Consider the following 23,012-nt stretch of genomic DNA (forward strand, 5'->3'; position numbering starts at 1 on the left):
CTCGGAGGAGCCTGCAGTTTCAGGACCCTACGTTTTCATGACACTGCCTTCGGGCAAACGGTAAGTCGTTAGAAAGTAGTATTCGGATGGAATAAACCTTTCAACAAAAAGTCGTTAAATAGAAAGTAATATTTGGGTGGAATAAAGATTTAAAATTAGTTTTTATCGTCAGACAGAAAGTAGTAATGGGTGGAACCATTTAAGCTATAAGAAGTTCCACATAAAGTAGTATTTTGGGTGGAATAAACCATTATAAAGTAGTTGAAGAGAAAGTTGTAGATAGAATAAACCTAAAGACCGAAAGTTTTATTTAAATATATTACAAAAAAAGAATAATTAGCTCCTAGAAATGCAGTGCAGATCCTGCAGCTTCCGGTTCTGCAGAGACTATTGGAGGCTTGGAGCAGCTGGAGAGTGCGACATGCTGCGGTTTGTAACACTTTTAACGCTGGAGACACCGGCGGCCCATTTAAATGCGGAAATGTCCACGAATCCCCTTACGTTTCGTTGTTTACAACCACATTGAATAGCTGTCATTTGGCTTGAGGACACGTTGAACATGATCAACCACTCGGGGTCAACTCAAACGCATGATCGTTGGTCTGGAAGAATGGCCGGGGTCAGGGGTCAGAATCAGGTCCACCTCGGCGTCACGTGTGTCCCCTGAGCAACCGCCGGCTCAAACACCGCGACGCGTTACCATGGATGCCGAGAAACAATCACTACCACACACAAATCACGACACCCCTGTCCCACACACATACCCAGTACCCAGCAGCGATGGACGGGTCTGCCCCTGAGGACAAACGGCTAGGGTTCCTTGAGGACTACGTGCTGAAGACGTTGAAACTGAAACCGGACAAATGGCAGAAGTGTATTTCCACCGAGGAGCACAGGCAGGTGGTCCAGGAGTTTCTGGACAAGGCGGACCAAATCACGTTGGTGGTGTCCCTAACCGCCGCCGGGCTCCTGGTCCCCGACTTCACCTTCCCGACGAGCTCCAAAAACAAGGCGGTGTACTTCGTGAAGCGAAGTAACATCACCCTGACCCCTGACAAGATGAAATGTACTGTGGTGTACGGGGACCTGGCCTGTGCCCCCATCGACCAGTTCTCAGCTTTAGTTGAGGAGGTAAGCACTTAAAGCTGGAGATGAAATGCAGTTCTTCATAATAAATACCAACTGAATTACCGTTGGCCAATCAATGTTTCAGATTGCAGAAATATTGGTATTTTATTCCTCAGTGTTCTCCTATACCTGAAATCAGAATTATACGATCACAGGCGGCGTGCCCTGGTGGACGGTTGATTTATGGGACCCCCATATTTTAATAAATATGATCCATAATTTGGACCTCCATGAACCCGTTTAACGGATTCTTCCCTGTCCAACGTCGCAGGTGCTGGTCCCGCTGCTGTCCAACGGCAACAACCACGGCGACTGGCCGCAGGTGGTGTCCCACGACGTCAGACACCACGTCCACTCGCTCAAGACCAACGTGTTTGTGGTGTCGGGCCAAGTCAAGGGCAAGACCCTCCTGCCCCTTCCTGCTGGGGTCGAGAGTGTGGAGCAGGCCTCCCTTGAGCTCGACTGCAGGTGGGGGAAACCCAAATATATAGTATACAATATGTTATAATTCAGTTGGCCTACTTTAAATAACAAACAAACGTGTTTTTAGCCCCATGGCACCTAGCAACTTGTATTTAATTTTTATTTAGTTCCAGAGGCCATATTCAATTATGAATATTTCAGCAGGAAGATATAAGAATGTGTGCCACATTTCTTTGTTTAAGCATTTGTTTCATACGTAAATACGATTTAGCAACCGACAATAAACGTAATCCACAGAAGCACAGTAGTAGGTCTGTCAGGACGTGATGTTAGATTATAGTTAATGTTAAAAAAGAGAGATAATCCACTAGTTTCGCAGGAGGGAGGTACTGTTTACGTCGACCCAATTACACACACTTCCGTAGCAGGTATTGCCTCACACAGTTCTAAGTATTACCCCGCATCAAGGTTCCCAGCAGATGTCTATTTCGTCCATTTTTTTTTTTATTATATCTAATTTGTTTTGAAATTGTAAACAATTATACTTGAAGAAAATAAGTTTATTTTCAGTTTGTATTTCCTCCATGTTGTGTTCACCTGGGATGCCCCTGAACCCCCCCCCCCCCCACACCTCAAAGACATCCATGTTAGCGTAATTATCCCCTCCCACTGCTCCTGCTGCGCTGCTCCAACGACGGGTCGAATTAGATCTCATTTTGACTTCACTAATCACCCCTCCATCACATCACATTCTGTCTGGCGGTCTGGCCAGAGGGGAGGTGGCCGACAAGACGGTGATCCACGCCATCGAGACGCTGGTGATCGAGTGGAGCCATCAGGTCCGAGCCGTGCTGAAGAAGGACTCCTCGGAAGCCCTGCTGGAAGACCGCAACCCCACGCCCCACACAGAGCTGCTCTTCTGGAAGAACAGGTCAGCCCCGAGCTGCGTTATTAAAGTCGTTAAAACCTGTGTCTGCACCACTGTGGTGTTTATCGGTTGGCTTCTGCTGCTTTTGTTTTACATTTCTCTCTTTAGATGTTTGGTAATATCCCGTTTTAAGACAGCTGCTTCATGTAATTGGGCTTTAGAGCTGTTTTGGCCCCAAAGGAGAGAGCACTTAGGGACGTTTGTGGATATCGCCTTCAGTATTGTCCTTTAGTGATTGCTCTTTTAAGCTTTTCTGAAATGGAGTTTCTTTTGGGGTCAAAGACGGAGCGATAAGAAACTTTTTGGTGGTTCTGAGGTCCTTCAACTCCTGATCGCTGGAGTTTGAAGTCCACACTTGAAGTTCTAGCACCCATTAGCCGCCCACCTACGCTTCGCATCTTTCTGAATTGTCGAGTGTGCTGAGGGATGTTTATTCATCCCTTTCATCTCTCAAATCCTAGCGGACATGTACATAATATTATCCAATGATAGAAATGGGCCAGGTACGAAAAGTACAATTAAACCAGCTCAAGGAACCTGTGGCGATATCTTGTGACCAAAAAAGTAGTTTTTAACTAAATATAATTTTTTCAATCTTCAAATAATTGTCTAAGCCACAGGCCACAGCCACTTATATTGAGATTGGGTCCCAAAAAGTTTGGCTGAACAAACTTTGCCCTTTGTTTTGTTCTCAAATGGCTGCACACCGTGGCTCGAGCAAGCTTTTCACAACACCTCACAACGGCCCCAAAAGTGTCATTTATTTTGATCATTATATCGTGTTGTTCTCAACTTCAACATCCCACTTTTTTGGAATCTACTGGGCGGAAGTTCCCCTGCTCAGACGTGGGCTTTCCTGACCCCTTTGGATTCACGATCTTTCCCTTGTACTTGTGCTCTGAAGGCACGCAGACCTTCAGTGTATCCACACCCAGCTCATATCTACCAAGGTGTGCAGGATGGCCGACCTGATGGAGGCCATGGAGAGCAGCTACTACCCCGCCTTCAAGAGCCTGCTGAAGGACGTACTGGCAGGTAACCTCTGCAACCATATTCCTACTGATACGAATAATTATACTCCTTCTAATGTATCTTCAACTACTTCTACAACTACTACCACCTCTGCTGCTACTACTACTACTACTACTACTACTACTACTACTACTACCAGTGCTGTGTACAGTAAACTATTGTACATTTAGGGGCTTGATTGTAGACTGTTTTGCCCGGTGGCCGTGTACAGACGGAGCACTACATTAATGAAGACCGTTGATCACCGAGAATCACACGGGGGTAAAGTCCTCGCTGGTCACACCTGTGTTCTCCCCCCTCGTTTCCCCGCCAGCGCTGGAGGAAGCGCAGGACATCGTCACCCACCTGAAGCCCCTGCAGAGGGTCTTCGAGGACGTGGAGAACGGGGACTTCCCCGACGTGAGCCGTCAGATCGGGCCGCTGATGCACACGGTGTGCCTGGTGTGGGCCCACTCGCGCTACTACAACACGCCCGCTCGCCTCATCGTGCTGCTGCAGGAGACCTGCAACCTCCTCATCCAGCAGGTGCTTCTGTCAAGACGCTTTACTCTGTCAGCGGTAGACAGCGCCCGGGTGCTTACCGTTAGACAAAAGGAGTTTCAAATAGATTTTTGCTTCTGCTCTGTGCAGGTATTTTTCATTCGGTCTATGGTGCAGGCACACCGTTCTGTCTGTGAATACCATAACAGAGTTCTTAAAAAAAGGAAAAGGAAAAATAATTGGTCCGATAATGACTCCATCACTGCAGGGCAGCGTTGCATGTGTGCATGCATCAGCCAATGACACGTCGCCCCTCTGGGGCTTCTGCTAGTGTGCATTCATCTTCTGCAAATCAACAGTCAACATTTTTTTGTCCAGCATTATTAATAGTGTTGTTGCCTTACGCTTTCGTTGCAACGCTACAAACAAATACAACCTCGATGGTTTGTTCAGGTGGTTTGGCTTCATCCATACCCAGAAACACTAGAGCTGATCTCTTTTTTTATTCATTCTTTTGGTTTTCTGCACTTTCATTGGGTGGGGCACTTTCACTTTTGTCGGGTTTCTGTAGGCTAATGTCTGACTTATCTTTTCCGTTAGGCACTTTGGAAAGCTTGTTTGAAAAATGATGCTTTGACTACAACTTTATTTACCATTTACTTACTTACATTCATCATACATCATGGTTTGTCTCTACAGGCAACTGGTAAAAACACACAACTAACAAAGTATCTCTGCTGGTAACTCATCCTCCCACCCCCCCTCTGTCCCCCCCCAGGCCCGGACCTTCCTGAGCCCCGAGGAGGTCCTGAAGGGAGAGCTCTCCGAGACCCTCCCCAAGGTGCGGGTGGGCCTGGAGGTGCTGCAGCTCTTCAGGGAGACCTACTCCGTGAGCAGGGCCAACCTGAGCCAGTACCAGAGGAACGGGAGGACGGTGCCCCCCTGGGACTTCTCCCCAGCCCTGGTGTTCTCCAGGCTGGACCGCTTCATCGACAGGGTGCAGACCGTCGAGGTGAGGGCAGGGGACCACAGGGGCGTGATGGATGACACCAAGGGGTCTCTTTGGTGAACTACTGAGCCCCATTTTTAATCGCACTAATGTTTAAACCCTCCTATTGGTCGACACCACACTTCTAGCATAATAGCAACGGCTTGCTTGGTTGCGTGGTGCTTTTTGAAATTATTGTTATACTATGTTTTTGGTCCAAAAGTACCCAGATAGTGGCTTTGGACGTCAGATCATAGGAATGAAATCCTGGCTGGTCCTATTGGATCAGTGTTATCTTTTGGATCCACATTATACGCCATTTGATTATGATCAAAAACCTGTTGACAAGTCATAATAACAAGTCATAAGTAAGAATAATGACGATAACATATTTTAAGATCCATCTACCCAACGCACGCACGCACGCACGCACGCACGCACGCACGCACGCACGCACGCACGCACGCACGCACGCACGCACGCACGCACGCACGCATTTCACAAGTCAAACCCTATTTCGCGAAGAGTGGACATTGGCCTTGACCAATCACAATGTTTAACAGTTTAAATGATCGCTGATACAACCCCTTCCAGGACATCCTCCTGACGGCGATGGACCTGCTGAAGCTGGAGAAGGTGGAGTTCGGGGGTGTGCGAGGGAAAGGTCTCAGCCAGCAGGTCCAGTGCCTCCACCTGGAGTTCCTGGAGACGTACAAGACCCTGACGGAGAAGCCCTACGACTGCCTGGACCTCAACAACAAGGTACAAAGAATGGCACCGATGCCAATGACGCCATGATGGAAAATAAAAGGATTGGCACAAACAGTATACATCCCATTTCACACTCGTATGTGTGTGACGGCCTGCACCCTTTGTGGTTTCTTCTACATGAAGATTCTTAATTAATATCTGATGGTATATATGCATCACGGAGATGACCTATCCCACGTCGTAAGAATTTAATAGTGCAGCAAAGTCCCGGTGGTGTGCTTTGTTTTAATGTGCATTGCATTCCATTGCATGTTGTTCTGGATGGAAGTACAAAGCGTTGACCTGGTGTATTTTTATCCCGGAGTTATTCCGAATATGCCGGCATAGTCACACGGCACTTCAACGTACATATTTTCCCACAGCGTTGCAACTCGATCCTCGTTGAGTCGATTCCACATTCCGAGGGTGATGTACAGTTGCAAATCAATGCGTTGTAAATCAAGCGTTAAAAGCAGCGGTCAGGTAGAACTATCGACCAGATGTTTGCTTGACAACGCGAAAAAGCAACCCGCTCAAATGAGGTTTACGGGGAAAAAAAAAACGATTCAACCATAGATGAAAGTAACTGGTACCCCTCCCCCTTGTTTTGAAGGGGTAAGGGGTAGAAATGGGATTGGGCCTTAGGCCCAATCCCATTTCTACCCCTTACCCCTTCAAAACAAGGGGGAGGGGTAAGGGTAAGGGGTAGAAATGGGATTGGGCCTAAGTGACTCATCAATGTCGGTAACCGGGCCTCACACGGGTACCGTTGGGTCTGTCGGGCCGTAGGAGTTTGAGGCGGACGTCCGAGCGTTCCAGCTGAAGGTGGAAGACGCAGACCGCCGGCTGGGAGCCGTCTGCTGCCAGGCCTTCAGCGACGCCTCAGGGCTGGAGCAGTGCTTTAAGGTGAGGCGGACGCATGCATGCACATACGCATACGCATACACACACACACACACACACACACACACACACACACACACACACACACACACACACACACACACACACACACACACACACACACACACACACACACACACACACACACACACACACACACACACACACACACACACACACACACACACACACACACACACACACACACACACACAGATCTTGGATCCAGCAGCCCTATGCTATAGCAGAACTTCTGGGGGGAGTTACGGCTAGCTTCCTGTTTCGTCACGGAGCTTTCCTACCGAACAGAAACTCATTTGCGTATTGCAAGATGGAGCTTTGAGAAGGGGAATTGGATAAGTGTATTTCAACAGTGACCAGTCACACGGTGGGGATTTTGAAACGGACCCTTTGTCTCAGAAACGATGGTGTTCTGTCAGGTCCGGGGAAGTTAATTAACTAGTTTAATTAACTAGAGTTTATGTGTTCACTGTTGCCCGCTGACAGATTCCTGCCCCCCAGCAACATGATTGGTCAAATCCAATATACACTCACACACGCGCACTCGCACACACACGTACACGCGCACACACGGATGGAGCTCAATCTTTTCGTGGTCCTTTCCCCTGATGAATGTGCAGGTCCTGGATATGTTCGGCAGCCTGCTGGAGCGCCCCCTGGTGTCGACGGACGCCCAGGACAGGTACCCGCTCCTCGTCTCAGCCTTGGACGACGAGCTGGAGTGCTGTAAGATCATCTACAACCAGCGTGTGCAGACCGCAGAGGGCGACGGTACCATTTCAAACCCTTCTTCTACAATAATAAAGCGAAACTGAGGGAAATATATCCCAATAATGACGGAATATCTACTGAATATCTACTGCCTTTCTCCTTGCCCTGCAGCCTAATATGCATTGTGTGCTTCAATTAAATGAGTTTAAATGACCGCTCAGACGAGGCTGCTAGCATTGACCGATCAACTCAAATCAAGACAACATAGCAGATCAGTGAACGAAATCATCTGAATGCATAGATAGACGTGACAACACAAGACAACACCCGTGACTATATATAAATTGCAGTACAAGTATTGTATTGGAATAATCTGGATGGGATAGTGATGCGAGTTGAGTGTCTCTCTTGCAGTTAGCATTTACATTTAGGGCATTTATCCCTTTTTTCGCTTTTAGCCAAAGTGACTTTCGTGGCGTTCATACACTAATTCACACACTGACGCAGAGTCAACCACACCAGCCAGCTCGTCGGGGACCGGTTAGGGTTGGGTCTCTTGCTCAGGGAGACCTCGGCACTCGAACTAGCAACCTCCGGGTCTACCTGCTGAGCTAAGCCGTGGGGCAGCGGCCGTGTTTAAGGCGGGGCTTCGGTTCAGATGTGGACTGGTAAACGAGTCCTGGTACTCTCTCTCTCTCTCTCTCTGTGTGGCCCAACCTGCAGGCGGGCGAAGCCCGGTGAGCAGGAACATGCCCCAGGTGGCCGGCGGACTGAGGTGGGCCCAGCAGCTCCAGGGTCGACTCCAGGCTCAGTTCTCCAAGTTCAGACACTTCTCCTTCCCGTGAGTGACCTCTGACCCCTGCTGCACAGAGCATTTTATCTGGACGGACTCGGTGATGGACTGTGTCGTATTGAAATGACTCCCATCGATCTAAGGGACTAGGTCTTTAGGGATTTTTGTTATTGTAATAACATGTTGTTGAAGTCATCATCTATGAATCATGTATATGATTCATATTTAAACATATCAGAAGCCATCATATCATTGAACCACATTGCCATTATTGACGTTCCAACACGTTATTCCGAAATGTTGTTCTTCATATCACATATTCTTCTTTTCAAAATAAGAGTTTGAAAATGTTTCTCTTAATTCAAACCTTACATTAACGTGACACAAAATTAACTGCTCTACCCACCTACCCACCTACCTACCTATCACGCCCAGGTGTCTGGAGACGGCAGAAGGCGTGAGGGCTGTCCAGAAGTATGACAAGATGATGGAGCTCCTGGACAGGTGCGCTATTCCATTGAACCAATCTCCTTGGTTAAATAATTGGTTCAATCTCATTGACAGTCACAATCTCGACTGTCACCAACGACGCATCATGTGCACTGGGCCGAGGCACTGGGTAAATATGGAGGAAGTAAGCCGGAAAATAACATCAGAGAGAGAGAGAGAGAGATATCCCGCTCCCGCTCGCTGCCGGTCCTGTTCATCATTCAACACGGAGGAATCTAATCTGTACGCGGGCGTAGTGGATCCCTGCTGCCTCGGGCGGTTCGTAATCCAACATTATTGTTTGTTGTTCTTCTAATGGCCTCGCATCCACGCAAGACGAATGCGCTGTCGGAACGCATCAAAGCACACACGTCTGTGGACTTAATTGTGGCGACAACGAGATATTCCCGTCAGAAAACGAGGCTTTAAAACAATAAGGGTCTTGGCTTCGGTATTATCTGAGATCAACTTATCATGCAATCAACATCGTTCGGTAAAAAGTTGTAACGTTTCCAGCGTGGGATTTTTCACCGCGTAACCATAAATCACATGCAAAACGAATCACCACCACGGTGCATAGCCATAGCCGAAACACATCATCACCTTCCCGCTCACCCACGCCATAACGCCTCCCCCTCTGACCGACGGCTCTCTGCTCCGCTCTCTTAATCGAGTGCGTTAGTGTTTTTTTGCCAAGCCCGGGGACGGCGGGACGCGGTGAGCCCTCGCAGCTGCCCGCGGTTGTGACAGATGTGCTCATTACGCCGCGTGCTGGCCCCCGTAGATTACCTCAGAAGACTCCCCGAAGCCCCACGCCGCCTGTCTCCGTACTGCATGAGAGGTGGCCCCGCGGGCCGCAGCCAGCGTCCCAATAACACAAGACGAAGCCGGCCGACCCTATTGGTCTAGTCGACTCTAGTGGGACGGAGGGGGGAGGCGGGGGGTTGATTGACGGTGTTTGGCGGGTTGAATCGAGTTTCCGCTCCGGTGTAAGTGAGCGTTTTTTTTTGCGTGGTGGCGCGTGTGTGGGATGTGTGTACGTTTTGAATGCGTTCTTGTGGGGTGGATGGCACACACGCGCGCGCACACGCGCGCGCACACGCGCTCGCACACGCGCGCGCACACGCACACACACAAACAGGCACACACACACACAAACAGGCACACACACACACACAAACAGGCACACACACACACACAAACAGGCACACACAAAAACACAGAAAGATTATCTCCCGGGCCACGGCTCATTTCTCACGCGTCACACGGTTGATATCACCGCTTCACACCCGCGCCCTCCCTCCCCCCTCTCCCCTCCCTTCCTCCACCCACCGTCTCCCCCCAGATCTTAATAGAATGATGAAGAACAGCAGCTGCCTGTCCTCAATTTACTCCCATCAAGAAATTACCCCCCCCCCCCCCCGCCCCCCTGACTCTCCTTGTTATGCTGTCATAATCAGAGGCCGACGCGGCCCGCTCTACATATCCCGGTATTCCAGGAGCGACTCCGCAGACAAACACGCGCGCTGTGATTTACGACTTGCGGCCGCCGCCTTTGATTGCCTCTGCGTCCGACGCGCGGCAGCGGTGGCGCCGCTGAGATGAAGCTCGCAGCTGAAATCCAATAAGTTTGGCCGCTACTCCTGGGGACATCGACGCCATCGCAGGCTATCTGAGCGCGGAGAGTACTTGCAACGCGCTCACGAGCTCCTGGGACGCTTTTGTGTAGTTTTTTTTCTTTTTCACGCGTGAATTATCTTTATTTGCATAATGTTCTTCGCTGCGCTGTTTATTATTTTTTTATGCCGTGTGCTTGTCCTTGTTTCTGTAGCTGTTGTCGTGTTATTGGCTGCGGTGACATGCAGGCCTTTGACAAGCAGTTGACGTTAACAATTCTGACGAGTGTGTCTGTTTACCATTGATGCCACGCCTTTTTATTCCGACGTGAGCTGTTGGTTGAGGACCTTTTAGATCGAGAGTGAGACGGTATTAAAGGGGTCCTATCGTGCAAATCAAACTTTCCCTGCCCTTGCATGGAATAAGGAATACATCAGGAATATCAGGAGTATCGAAATATGAAACCAGCCGTGTCTCTCTGTAGTCCCGCCGTAAAGTCACTCCAGACAAATCGACGGGTTTGTTTTGAGCTGACCATGGCGTAGCTAACGGTTCTCCTCAGTCAAGCACTTCCTGCTCAAAATGATCCATACCACCAGCAACGACGGCGCCGAATGGGGAACCAAAAGAAGGAGCATTTCCGCTACGAAATTTCGCCCCAAGAATATAATAGCCGAAAGACAAATCAACAAGGAAAGAGTGGTCACAAGGGAACCCCCACTGTTTTCAGACGAGCCAGGCCTGGAGATCACTCTATAGATGGTGATTGTTGATGTTGATTGACCAACGTTGTTTTACGATACAATCGAGAGACATTGCTTCAAATAAGTTTTATTGACACAAAAATACAATAGGTCCCCTTTAATGTGTGTGTGTGTGTGTGTGTGTGTGTGTGTGTGTGTGTGTGTGTGTGTGTGTGTGTGTGTGTGTGTGTGTGTGTGTGTGTGTGTGTGTGTGTGTGTGTGTGTGTGTGTGTGTGTGTGTGTGTGGTGCTGATCCAGGTACTCCGGGGCGCTGTATGAGGGTTGGGCGGAGGGCGTGTCCGAGCTGTCCATGTACAACCTCAACCTGCCAATCATCAGCCGGGAGCCAACCACGCGCCACGTCACCGTCAACTTCAACCCCCAGGTCTGTCTGTGTGTGTGTGTGTGTGTGTGGCGGGGGATTGTAGAGCGGGGTTGTGTGTGTGTGTGTGTTTGTGTGGCGGGGGAATGTGCGGGGGTATATGTGTGTGTGTGTGTGTGTGTGCGCATGTGTACGTGTTTGTGCGTGCACGTGTGACGCATGTACTTGTGTGTATGCATCCGTCTGTCTGTATGTGTGCGAGTTTGTGTCTATAATTACGTTTCAATGAACTTTAGGGGGTTAGGATTATGAGGTCTCGTAAATACATGGCCTGTAAAGCCCTTTGAGACTGCAGCTTGGATTAAGGGGGCGAACAAACAATATTGACTTGACTTGAGGACAACGGGATGGTGTTGCTGCACGAGTCACAAACCAGTCCCAAAGTTTTCCCCTGTGTGTGCTTGACATTGGAGTGGAGCCACTTTCTGCCTGTTTTTTCGCTTTCGAGTTGAATTCCAAAGTTCGCACGCCTTCATGTCTATGAGTCTCGGTAGATTGTTGATGGCTGAAGTGCCATCGAATGCAAGGCCTGTGAAGCCCTTTGAGTCTGTAACTGTGAGTGCTGCTCTACAACTAAAGATGTACTTGGCTTGACTTTAGTCACGAAACAAACAGGGAAAAAAAAAACCCTTTGTTGTGAAAGCCCTCACTGTGCATCTCCCTCTTTCTTACGCTCTGTTTACCGTCCGGCCATCTGTCCATCCCCGACGATGTCCTCTGCAGCTGGTGTCGGTCCTGAGGGAGGTGAAGTACCTGGAGGCCACACAGATGGAGAGCATCCCTGAGACCGCAGTGCAGATCTACACCACCAGGGGGCAGCTGCAGCAGTACATCACCAACCTGGAGCTGATCTCCAGGCAGTACAACAAGGTGCCATTTTAGGTTTTTTTGTTAACTTTTATTTTAACAGGTAGTCTCATCGACATCGGAATCTCCTTTGAAGGAGAGCCTTGAAATAATTACATGTACATAAATTATCATAAACGAACAAACTATGGAGGTCACCGATGCATCAACCGAAACATTCACAATATCGACAACATTGTGCCGTTGCTGTTGTTTACAATCTATCGGAATAAACTCTGCCTGAACAGAGCCTAGGAAATATGACATTTAATAAGAGGTGTTAGAAAAAACCGCAGCTTGTGTTTAGAAATGAATCGGGATTCATTAACAGGGGGTGAACTTTGTCACATCGATTGTCCCCAAAGGTCACGGCTTCCAATCGTTGTGTTTGCTTCACTGCAATCCCACGCCGATATTGCACAGCAGTCTAATCACCCTGCGCTGTGTATATATTTTTTCCCTTGTCAATATTAGACCCCGGATCCTCCGGCATAATGGCACATTCATCAGGGTTGAATTTGGAGGCATAACATAAAGGTGTGTTTGTGCGTTGTAATTGTGTTCTCTGCAGGTGATCTCGTCCCTGCTAAGCGTGGAGTACCCCCTGCTGCAGGGCCAGCTGAAGGAGGTGGACGTCCAGCTGAAGAGGGCAGAGGAGAGTCTGAACTGGAACAGCGAAGGTGGGCCCGTCTCGCTAGTCTCTGACCAATGGATCATAACTGACCTTACCACGACGCACGCTTCTGTGTACTTAGATACGCAGGCCTTGGTTGTAGATGGATCCATGTTTTCTATGTTTGTGTGTGTGTATACGTGTGTGTATGTGTGTGTGTGTGTGACGGTGTGTGCACGGTTTCACGTTTCTCAGGAGTGCGTCATATTGCGCAACTAAGATACACGACCATTTGATATGGCCTGTTTTTCATTTTACCCAATTGATCCCTGTAACACACAACGCCTCGGTGTGACAGAGGCACTAAACGCGTCCACGCTTGATGGATGACTCCAGCGCCAGATGAAAGTTACACACGGTCACCAAAGGTTGCGTCACACACGTATATCATTTCCCCCCACGTGCAGAGTTGACAAACGAGCACCATTTCCCAACATCATTATTACTGATATTACCTTTTATTATGTAATATCAGTGTGTGTGTGTGACTGAAACCGCTCCCTCACTCTGTCTCTGGAAGAACATTGCAGACCTACAGGGCCCCCCTTGGGGGCCCTGCGTTTCAAGATGGCTGTGCGTCGGAACAAAGAGAACTCGGGAGATGCTCAATCAAAGGCGTGTCATTAGATTGACACATGGTCAATTAGCCCCTTCCCCCGTGAGAGGGCGGCGCGGCACACGGAGACCAGATGAGATGTTGTTGTTGTCGTAGAGAGGGAGAGAGAGAGGGAGAGAGAGAGGGAGAGAGAGAGGGAGAGAGAGAGGGAGAGAGAGAGGGAGAGAGAGAGAGGGAGAGAGAGAGAGAGAGGGAGAGAGAGGGGGAGAGAGGGAGGGAGAGGGAGGGGGAGAGAGAGAGAGAGAGGGAGGGAGAGGGAGGGAGGGAGACTGACTGACTGACTGACTGACTGACTGACTGACTGACTGACTGACTGACTGACTCTTAACGGCAGAACATGGACGGTATGTACCAGGGCAGTGTCTTTATCTTTCTTTTGTTTACGCTTTGCCGACCCGGTTTTTCTCCATTTTCACTGTGAAATTGACCGTCGACCAAAGCACTACGACATTAACGTCACGGTATATCTATTTTTAAATGTGATGCATTTCTTAACCTTTCCCCTGCATCCTCCCCCGGCCCTTCTGTTACCTCCACCCCCACCTCCGCCTCCACCGCCAACACCTCCGTCACCACCTCCTCCTCTCCCCAGGCGTCTGGGAGTACATCCAGGCCGTGAGGGACCGCGTGTGTGACCTGGAGAGCCGTCTCCAGAGGGCCAAGAACAACGTGGAAGAGGTCCAGAAGTGCACGCGTTCCTGGGCCTCTCCTCTCTTCGGACGGCGGGAGGGCAAGAAGGAGGCGCTGATCAGCCTGGAGGACCGACCCGAGCGACTGGAGAAGTTCTATGGCCTCGTGCGCTCCTCGGGGGAGAAGATCCACCTCCTGCTCAAGGTGCTGGGGGAGTTTTAGCTGATGAGGCTTGGATCTGAGGGGCTGACATCGTGGGCATTGAATGAGTCAAAAGGATGCTTAGATTTAAACCAATTTCAAAAAGTTGATCTCATATCCATTTGCAATTATTTAATTCAAAATGTTTTGTTTTTGGATTTTTAGTGAGCTTTATGTTTACGAAATCCAATACCTTTGACTGTGTTGTATGCGCTTTCTAGTTAACTTTCACGGGCATTTAGTTCATGATCCTGTTTCTCTGTGGATGCAAAGTTCTGTGAGTCTATTAACAGCGCCGGGGGTTCGGTATTGATTCTGCTCCCGACCCCAGTGTGTGTTGTTGAACATTTGCTGACGCCCGGTCCTTTCCTCAGAGTAACCGGGAGCTGTTTGGAGCCGACCCGGACTCGGAGGAGTGGAAGGCGTACGTGGAGTACATGGACGACATGGTCATGGACGGCTTCTTCAGCTGCATCGAGTGCTCCCTCAAGTTCTTCCTGGACAACACAGGTTAGCTAGCCCGAGGCGTTTGAATTGTATTAGAAAAACTAAATGGCAGCTGACTACACCTCCGGAAGAGGTCTGAGATGTCTGAAGTGAGTGCATGAAGATAGGAAGGTATGTTTGGAGTTCTGTTCACTGAAATGTTGGCGTTCCTATCGCCAACTCTTATGTCGTCGGTGGAGAGGCAGGAGTCACTCACTGTACGGGCTTGGTTTTTGGTATGATGGCATTCTTTTCCTGTCAGGTCAAACAAGTTTTGTCTTGTTTGTCTTCAATAACAACAACTATTAAGTTATTGTTAAATTAAAAGTTTCAAAAAGAAGATCGACATTTGTGGCACTAATGTCTGTAGAAAATTTGTGAAGAAGACATTTGTGGAACAAATGAGTGAATAAAACAACAGAAACCGTTGTGGTAGCTTCATATATTCAGGGCGATGGAGACACTTGTAGATTGTAGAATACACGAGAGAGCAGAGCTATGAGGTGTAATAATTTGGACAATTATTCAGCACAGGCGCAAGACCTAGCACAATATAATGGAATTATATTTTGTCTTATAGCTCATCGTTTATTAAGTAATTACGTTTTAATTCCATCACATTACTTCATCAGAGCCTAATGAGTCATTTTTAAGGGACGATCCCGGAGAGAACGAGAGAACTGTTTTATGAACGAGTTTGATTGATGACTTTGACTCTGACTCAAAGGTCACGGGTTCACCGATGACACAATCTCCCAATAACTTGCCTCATAACTCAAGAGTACACTGTTACAAACACAGTCTCACAGCTGAACACGACAGTTTGTTAATTAGTCATGATGTAGTGCTCGATGAAACATTTTGACCACATACAAAATATATTCATCATAAATAATTAACAGAGCAATTAAGAGGCAGTATTGCAATTTGCTGACAAAAAATGTTAAAATAAAACCAGGCTTGTTAGAGGAATTACAAATCCTCCTCCCCCTCCTCCTCCTCCCCCTCCCCCTCCTCCTCCTCCCCCTCCTCCTCCTCCTCCCCCTCCCCCTCCTCCTCCTCCTCCTCCTCCTCTCTCTGCAGACGAGAGGGCGGTTGCGGGCCCTCTGTTTGAGGCCCTGCTGGAGCTCAGGGTGCCTGACATGGTGTTCAGCCCGTCCCTGGAGCTGGGGTCCGGGTCCGGCTTCTATGAGCTGGTGGAGGGACTGGTCAACGACGTGTACAAGACCTCCGCCCTGATCGCCCGCCTCGCCCAGCACTCCGCCCTCCCTCACTACCAGGTGGGTGACCCCGCCCCCGCTCCTACTGTTGACGCCGTCTGATGCCAGGCTATGCTACGCTATGTTAAACTGTGCAATGCTAAGATGCTACTCTGCGCTCATAAACGCGATGCTATGCTTCGCTATATTATACTGTGATGGTATGCTGTGACTCTTCTCTCATAGATGCTATGCCACGCTACGTTATGTTGGGCTATGCTGCTACTCTACTCTCTTAGGTGCTATGCTACATTCACCTGTATTGCTGTCTCTCTACTCTCATAGACGCTACGCTATGCTATGCTACGCTACATTAAACCATAAAGCTATGCCGTCTGTCTACTCTCTTTGATGCTATGCTACGCTACGCTACAGTCACCTGTAATGCTGTGCCGTACCTCCACTCTCCATGATGCTATGCTAAGCTAGGCTATGTCAAAGCGTGTCCCTCAACCCTCTCCCCTCGCAGGCGGACATGGAGGACATGGCCGACCTGACGGACATGCGCCAGCTGCTGACGGAGCGCGTCCAGAACGTCATGGTGACCTGCTGCGAGTTCCGCAACTCCCTGGACACCTACGCCTACCTGTACGTGGACGACAGGAAGGAGTTCATGAGGCACTTCCTGTTGTACGGCTTCGCCAACAGCTCCCTGGACGCAGAGGGGCGCTCGGCGGAGGGGCTGCCGGAGACCCCCCCCACGCTGGACAGCTTCAAGGAGCAGGTGGACAGGTGCGGAGGAGTGTGTGTGTGTGTGTGTGTGTGTGTGTGTGTGTGTGTGTGTGTGTGTGTGTGTGTGTGTGTGTGTGTGTGTGTGTGTGTGTGTGTGTGTGTGTGTGTGTGTGTGTGTGTGTGTGTGTGTGTGTGTTTACACATTTATTTGTGGTCTTTTTATACACTTTGGTTAAGTTTAATTGACAACACTCTTATTCTCTCTTCCAATTATTTCTGATAGTTAAATTATGTCCGAATGATTTTTTTTGCTTCTGTTTTGCATCTTTGAAGAAATTGTATAATTGACTTCAACAATGTCCTGTAGAAATCATACCGCTTGTTTGCACTGTAAATAGAATCGTATCATTATGGAGAGTCCTGATGAAATACTGACATATTACACCACTGCTAAGGGAGAAACGCCTTGGATGTTAAACGAGTGTCCGTTCACAGAGCTCAAACGGCTCTCCCCTAATCCAAGTATCAGCGTACTGTCTCTAATTGGCCGCTTTATGCTCACAGCTCAGCCGTACGTCGCCGTCCTTCACCTCGTCTACATTATTCACCTCCACGCTTGTCCTGCATGGTCTTCCACCTCCGAACCGTAACCTTTTATCTTCTGCCTCAGCACTCCTGCATCATTAAAAGGGCATCGCCCTCCCTCTCATCAGCCCTCCCTCTCCCCCTTCCTCAAGGTCCTCTCTGTATCTCCCTCTCGATCCGATCCCTGGGTTTTTACGGGCTCATTTGAGGGCTAAAGGCTAAGCAGCGTGTTGTCAACGCTCATTTGAATGTGGGTGCAGTAAAAGCCCTCGCGGGACTGTGATTGTGATTAATGGGCTTTTGTGAATTAACTGCACCTGACTGCCTGCCTGCCTGCCTGCCTGCCTGCCTGCCTGCCTGCCTGCCTGCCTGCCTGCCTGCCTGCCTGCCTGCCTGCCTGCCTGCCCGCGGGGGCCTGAGTAACACTGTTCCCTGCCTGGTGTCCCCAGGTACGAGCGGATCTACGAGGAGGTGCAGGCGCTGGTGCCCGTGTGCGTGTTCCAGGGCTGGATGAGGGTGGACGCCCGGGGGCTGAAGAGCGCCCTGCTCAACGTGATCAAGAAGTGGAGCTTCATGTTCAAGCAGCACCTCGTGGACCACGTCACCAGCAGGTACGCCTGGCCGGGGAACCTCCGCCGTTCCCCACACACTCCTACTGGAGGGATGGGAGCGGCGGTTTGAGTTGAACGTAGGCCCACATGTGTGTTTGTTTCGTCAGAGGGGTGGGTGAGAAACACGGGTTGATTGTCGAGTTTGACAGAATACGTTGACTTTTGAACTGTGGTTTAAGAGGAACTCCCTTGTTCAACATTTCACCCTTGAATCACCAAATGATCTTGATATTTAATACAGCGATATAGTATGCATATAATTCACTACCTCACGGTGGTCGGGATTAACGAGCCAGACTAAAACGTATTTACATTAAATATTCAGGTAAAGCAACCCAAAAAAAGGATCAACTCAAACTACATATACCCTGAGTGATGAACTGATGTGGTGCTACGCCCGGCGCAGTCTGTCAGACCTGCAGGACTTTGTGAGCGTGACCCGGGCCGGGCTGGGCCAGCCGGTGGAGGAGGGCGACCACGGGAGCCTGGTGGGGGTCATGGGTCACCTGCTGGCGGTCAAAGAGAAGCAGGCCACGGCCGACGCCATGTTTGAGCCACTGCAGCAGACTATCGCCCTGCTGAAGGTGTACGAGCAGGAGCTGCCCGACGTGGTGCACAAGCAGCTGGAGGTAAGGCCTCCACTCACAGCTGGGGGTAAGGCCTCCACTCACAGCTGGAGGTAAGACCCCTGCCTCCACTCACAGCTGGAGGTAAGGTTTGGGATGGTTTTAAACATGCACCGGCATATTTCTCCAGCGGGTTTGTCTGCATAAAAAAAGTTGTGTTACGAGTTGAATAATTGAACGCCTGTGAAGTGAACAGGGAAGAAGACTGGCTTCTGATATACATACTGATGGCAACGCGATGTACTCCCGTGTTAATACGTCTCATGCTCTTGTGTAGATGAAAAAAGGGTGGACAAATTCATGGAACTTTGGACCTTTTTTTTTTTTTATGTTACCGTTTACCGTCTTTTTATCTGTTTACCATTTGTCATTCCATTGTTATTGCTCCATCCCTCAATAACTCATTGAGAAATATAAACAAAATTCCCCTACAATTAAGATGCATGCGTTTCTCCTCTGATCCGTCGTCTGGGCCTCACTGCATGGTTTAGCATTTTCTCCCTGGGCTTAGATCCTTATCATCAGGCCTGCCACTCAAACCTGCGTCCCCCTCCTCCCACCTGTCCGCCTGACTCCTCTCGTTCGTCTCTGTGTGTTTCTGCAGGAGCTGCCGGAGAAGTGGATCAACGTAAAGAAGCACGCGGTGGCGGTCAAACAGCAGATGGCGCCGATGCAGGCCAGTGAGGTGGCGGGCCTGCGCAGGAAGTGCGCGTCCTTTGACGTGGAGCAGCACTCCTTCCGCGAGGACTTCCGCAGTAACGGCCCCTTCAGGTGGGTCCAACTGCATTGACTCGAGCAAATTCAAGGGTTTTCAATTCACTTCATCACTAGACGACAAAACCGCACAGTGGAAGACGACGCATAACTCAACACAGATATGACACAACAAATGTAACAATATAAAGGGCAGTGAAGGGACATTTTGAGGATTGAATAAGGTGTTGTGTGCGACCTTATTGCAGTGGGGATGCATTTAGAATAAAATTGCGAACGTATTTTGAAGACTGTTTAACGTGCCTTCTGTTAATGTGCTCGTTGGTTTTTGCAAATTTGCAAATCGTTTCCGATACGCGGTTTCGTTCTCGCAGTCTGGGCCACCGTAGTGACCCTCTCTGCGCGTGGCGCGGCCGTCTGCTGAAGGACAGGATGCGTAAATGTCACCATCCCCTCCGCATCAGTCATCAGCGCGTAATCGTCTGAAGGCCCGTCGCGCCAGCCACACGGCTAATTGAATCTCGCCGTTGCGGTAATTAATTCATAGGTGCAGGGATGCGTTGTCATAATGCTAAATTGTCGTATTAGTTATGTGCATAATTGGTCTCTTAATAACGGGGCGATTATTTTCTCATTAATGTCCTGGAAGTCACCGCTAATCGTCACGGCGTGCGAGCGTAGCGGTTAGCGGTGGGGCCGCAGTGACGTCGGGGCCCGGGAACGCACGGCTAACGATCAGTCAGCCATTACGGCTGGATGGGCCTCCTGTATATGACGTCTGTGCGGGAAAGTGCTGGTCCTCTGGGTGAAATATCGACGCGTAATTGTGTGTGCGTACAGCCGAGTCGCTGTACGCAGGTGGAAGTGGCTTTATGGTGTCCACGCAGACACACACATGCAGACACGCACAAACGCAGACACGTGTATTAAGAAACACACACAAACGTACGCACGCACGCAGAGATTTTCACGCACGCACGCACGCACACACACAGGCAACCATACCAACACACACCAAAACACAAGGTACACACACGCACGCATACGCAAGTGCGCACAGCCACACAGTTTATATAGTAGCTACGGTTTGTACGTTACATATCTCAGTGCGTTCATTTGGGTCCACACGCACACGCTGCTGCTGCAGGTTCGACAGCGAGAACCCGTACAAGATGCTGGACAACTGGGACCAGCAGATCGGGGAGCGGGAGGCGGTGATGTCGTCCCTGGTGGAGGCGGCCAGTCTGTTCGAGGTCAGCGTGCCCGACTACAAGCAGCTCCGCCAGTGCAGGTGAGCCCCCCCGGATGCGCTCAGCCCCCCCAAGCGGACGGAACTCCAATCAGACTAGTCCTTATGTTAGGCTTCATGTTTGGAGAGAGAGTGGGTGAGGAGTTCAACTTTCCCTGTTATATTAAAAATGTTAAATCATTAGAAGCGTATGAGCAAGCATCACACTTTATGGCCGGTACTTTGCGATGCACACAGCACGAGTCATTTTCCAGTTTGAATCAATTTCATGTCACGACCGTAACAAAATAGACGTCATTTTAAATCAACAAAAAAACACACAAAAGTTGATCAGCGTTTAAAACTCTAAAACACTTTTGTCTGTTTCATGCGTTTGCCGTCTGTCCGTGTTTTCCCCACGCCGCCCCCTGCAGGCGGGAGGTGGTCATGCTGAAGGATCTGTGGGACCTGAAAGCGGTGGTGGACACCAGCATCACGGGCTGGAGGACCACCCCATGGATGGACATCCAGGTGGATGACATGGAGATGCAGTGCAAGCGCTACGCCAAGGAGATCCGCTGCCTGGACAAGGAGGTGCGGATTCACGTCTGATTTGTATTGAACAGGGCGCAGACGAAGTTCATAGCCACCGGTGTGGACGTCGCATAGAACCTAGATGCGCTGTGAGATCTATTAATTGAGTCAAATAGAAATTTCATCGCCATCCGTCAGCAACGGGTGAGTGAAATGCCTGTGAGAATATCCATTCGACTGCCCCGGACTCTGTATGAGAGTATTTACATTTCAGACCACTCCTGGCTCAATTCTGATCAATCAGGGCATCTCTTCCCTGATTGATTCAGGGAATCCAACTTGCCAGTCCTTCACTGGTGCATGAGACACTCTTCAAGGCTGGAGAAACGTGGGGAGGGACGGAGGCAGCAGAGAAGGGAGGGATATCTTGGTTGTCTGGGATGATGTAAAAACATTGCTCTCATCGCCCCTTTTCCTTCAGGGATTATTTTTCATATGTATAATTATTCACAATCCCAAATGCTTTAAAGTTGTATTCACTGCAATCAGAGATACTATTCAAGTCTGTTTATTCAAAAACAGAACGGCACCAATGCTTGTTATTTTGTGTCTGCTGGGGTTTTGTCTGAAGAAACGTCGCTGCAGAAAGCAAGAGACTCATACTATACATGTACAAGTTCCCTCCAGACTTATATTCTGTGTAGTCTGGTCCTCCAACCGCGGGTTGAAGTGGGTGTAGTGGGTTCGCCCTCGTCCCTGCACTCTCGTGTGGAGTCCCTGGTACCTCGGCTCTGACCCCCCCGGCTCGGCCCGGTGTCTCTCCCTGCAGTCGAGGGCGTGGGATGCCTTCACGGGGCTGGACGCCACGGTCAAGGACCTCCTGACCTCTCTGCGCGTGGTGGCGGAGCTCCAGAACCCGGCCGTACGCGCCCGCCACTGGCGGCAGTTGATGGACGCCACGGGAGTGCAGTTCACCATGAACCAGGTGACGCTCGCCGGTCACCGTCTGCCACAAACATCTGCGTTCACATTTAGGATGTTTAGCAGACGCTTTTATCCATCCGTTTGTCACTCTGCAAGTTAGACACACACGAAATTCGCTCTCAGGACCCGCAAAACGGCAGGTAAGCATATGATTAAAAAAAAATAGGTCATGAATATAGAAAACGTTTTAAAGTGAGTACATATGTCAGAAGAAAGAGAAATATTATATGGCTGTCGGTACAGTAAGGATGTTCATAGAACCAAGTGCCAAGCACCAACAATTGTAAGGTTAACCCATTCCCCGTGTACAACAAAGATAGCTACGACAAGATGCTACACGATGCTAAGTACTATTTTATGGATGGACGTCCAACACACAATAAGTGCTTATATTAACTGCCAAGACATACAACATATGATAAGTGCTTAAGTTAAGTGCCAAGGACATACAACATCCAATAAATGTGAATATTCTGCACAAACAAAGCAGAAGAATGTAGAACAATAGATAACACAAAGCCACCTCGGGCTGGTTTATTCCACTTCTACCACAGTTACTAACGATGATTAGATATGAGATACTTTCATCATAATTGTTTTTTATAGACTTTCATCTGTGGAAATTAAAATATTCTAGCGCGACGCTTTGAGCATATTGTTTTTTGCGTTGTCAAGGAAACATTTGGTCGATATCTGCGTTTGCCTGTTGTTGTTAATGTTGGATTTGTAGCGCATTCATTCTGAGCTATTCAAATTCGTTTTAACCAATGCGTCTATCCTTCAACTACCTTCTCCCGTTGTTGAAGGATAGTGCTCTTTGAATGTTATCGACCACTCAGGATCAAGTATTCAGCAATGCTGTGGTATGCAATACAATACAACAGCACTCAACCAAACATAAAGAAGTACAATATAATGCAATCCAATGCTAAACAGTTCTGAATCTGAGAAATCTGAGA

General features: G+C 49.2%; 1 protein-coding gene across 1 annotated transcript in view; it reads left to right on the forward strand.

Moving 5' to 3' along the window:
* Positions 1 to 414: 414 nt before the first annotated feature.
* Positions 415 to 23,012, forward strand: part of dnah9 (dynein, axonemal, heavy chain 9) — a 145,984-nt gene continuing 123,386 nt past the window's right edge. Inside the window, 24 exon segments of the mRNA XM_060037597.1 lie at positions 415 to 1,131; positions 1,400 to 1,596; positions 2,324 to 2,482; positions 3,384 to 3,514; positions 3,825 to 4,036; positions 4,770 to 5,003; positions 5,574 to 5,741; positions 6,519 to 6,635; positions 7,274 to 7,424; positions 8,088 to 8,205; positions 8,593 to 8,661; positions 11,265 to 11,391; positions 12,112 to 12,258; positions 12,806 to 12,914; positions 14,116 to 14,357; positions 14,729 to 14,864; positions 15,924 to 16,120; positions 16,569 to 16,831; positions 17,806 to 17,967; positions 18,374 to 18,596; positions 19,198 to 19,364; positions 20,455 to 20,598; positions 20,970 to 21,129; positions 21,899 to 22,054. Coding sequence (XP_059893580.1) covers positions 706 to 1,131; positions 1,400 to 1,596; positions 2,324 to 2,482; positions 3,384 to 3,514; positions 3,825 to 4,036; positions 4,770 to 5,003; positions 5,574 to 5,741; positions 6,519 to 6,635; positions 7,274 to 7,424; positions 8,088 to 8,205; positions 8,593 to 8,661; positions 11,265 to 11,391; positions 12,112 to 12,258; positions 12,806 to 12,914; positions 14,116 to 14,357; positions 14,729 to 14,864; positions 15,924 to 16,120; positions 16,569 to 16,831; positions 17,806 to 17,967; positions 18,374 to 18,596; positions 19,198 to 19,364; positions 20,455 to 20,598; positions 20,970 to 21,129; positions 21,899 to 22,054 — 4,215 coding nt within the window. The 5' untranslated portion in view covers positions 415 to 705.

The sequence above is a fragment of the Gadus macrocephalus genome, chromosome 18, assembly GCF_031168955.1.
Source record: "Gadus macrocephalus chromosome 18, ASM3116895v1".
NCBI classification, from domain to species: Eukaryota; Metazoa; Chordata; class Actinopteri; order Gadiformes; family Gadidae; genus Gadus; species Gadus macrocephalus.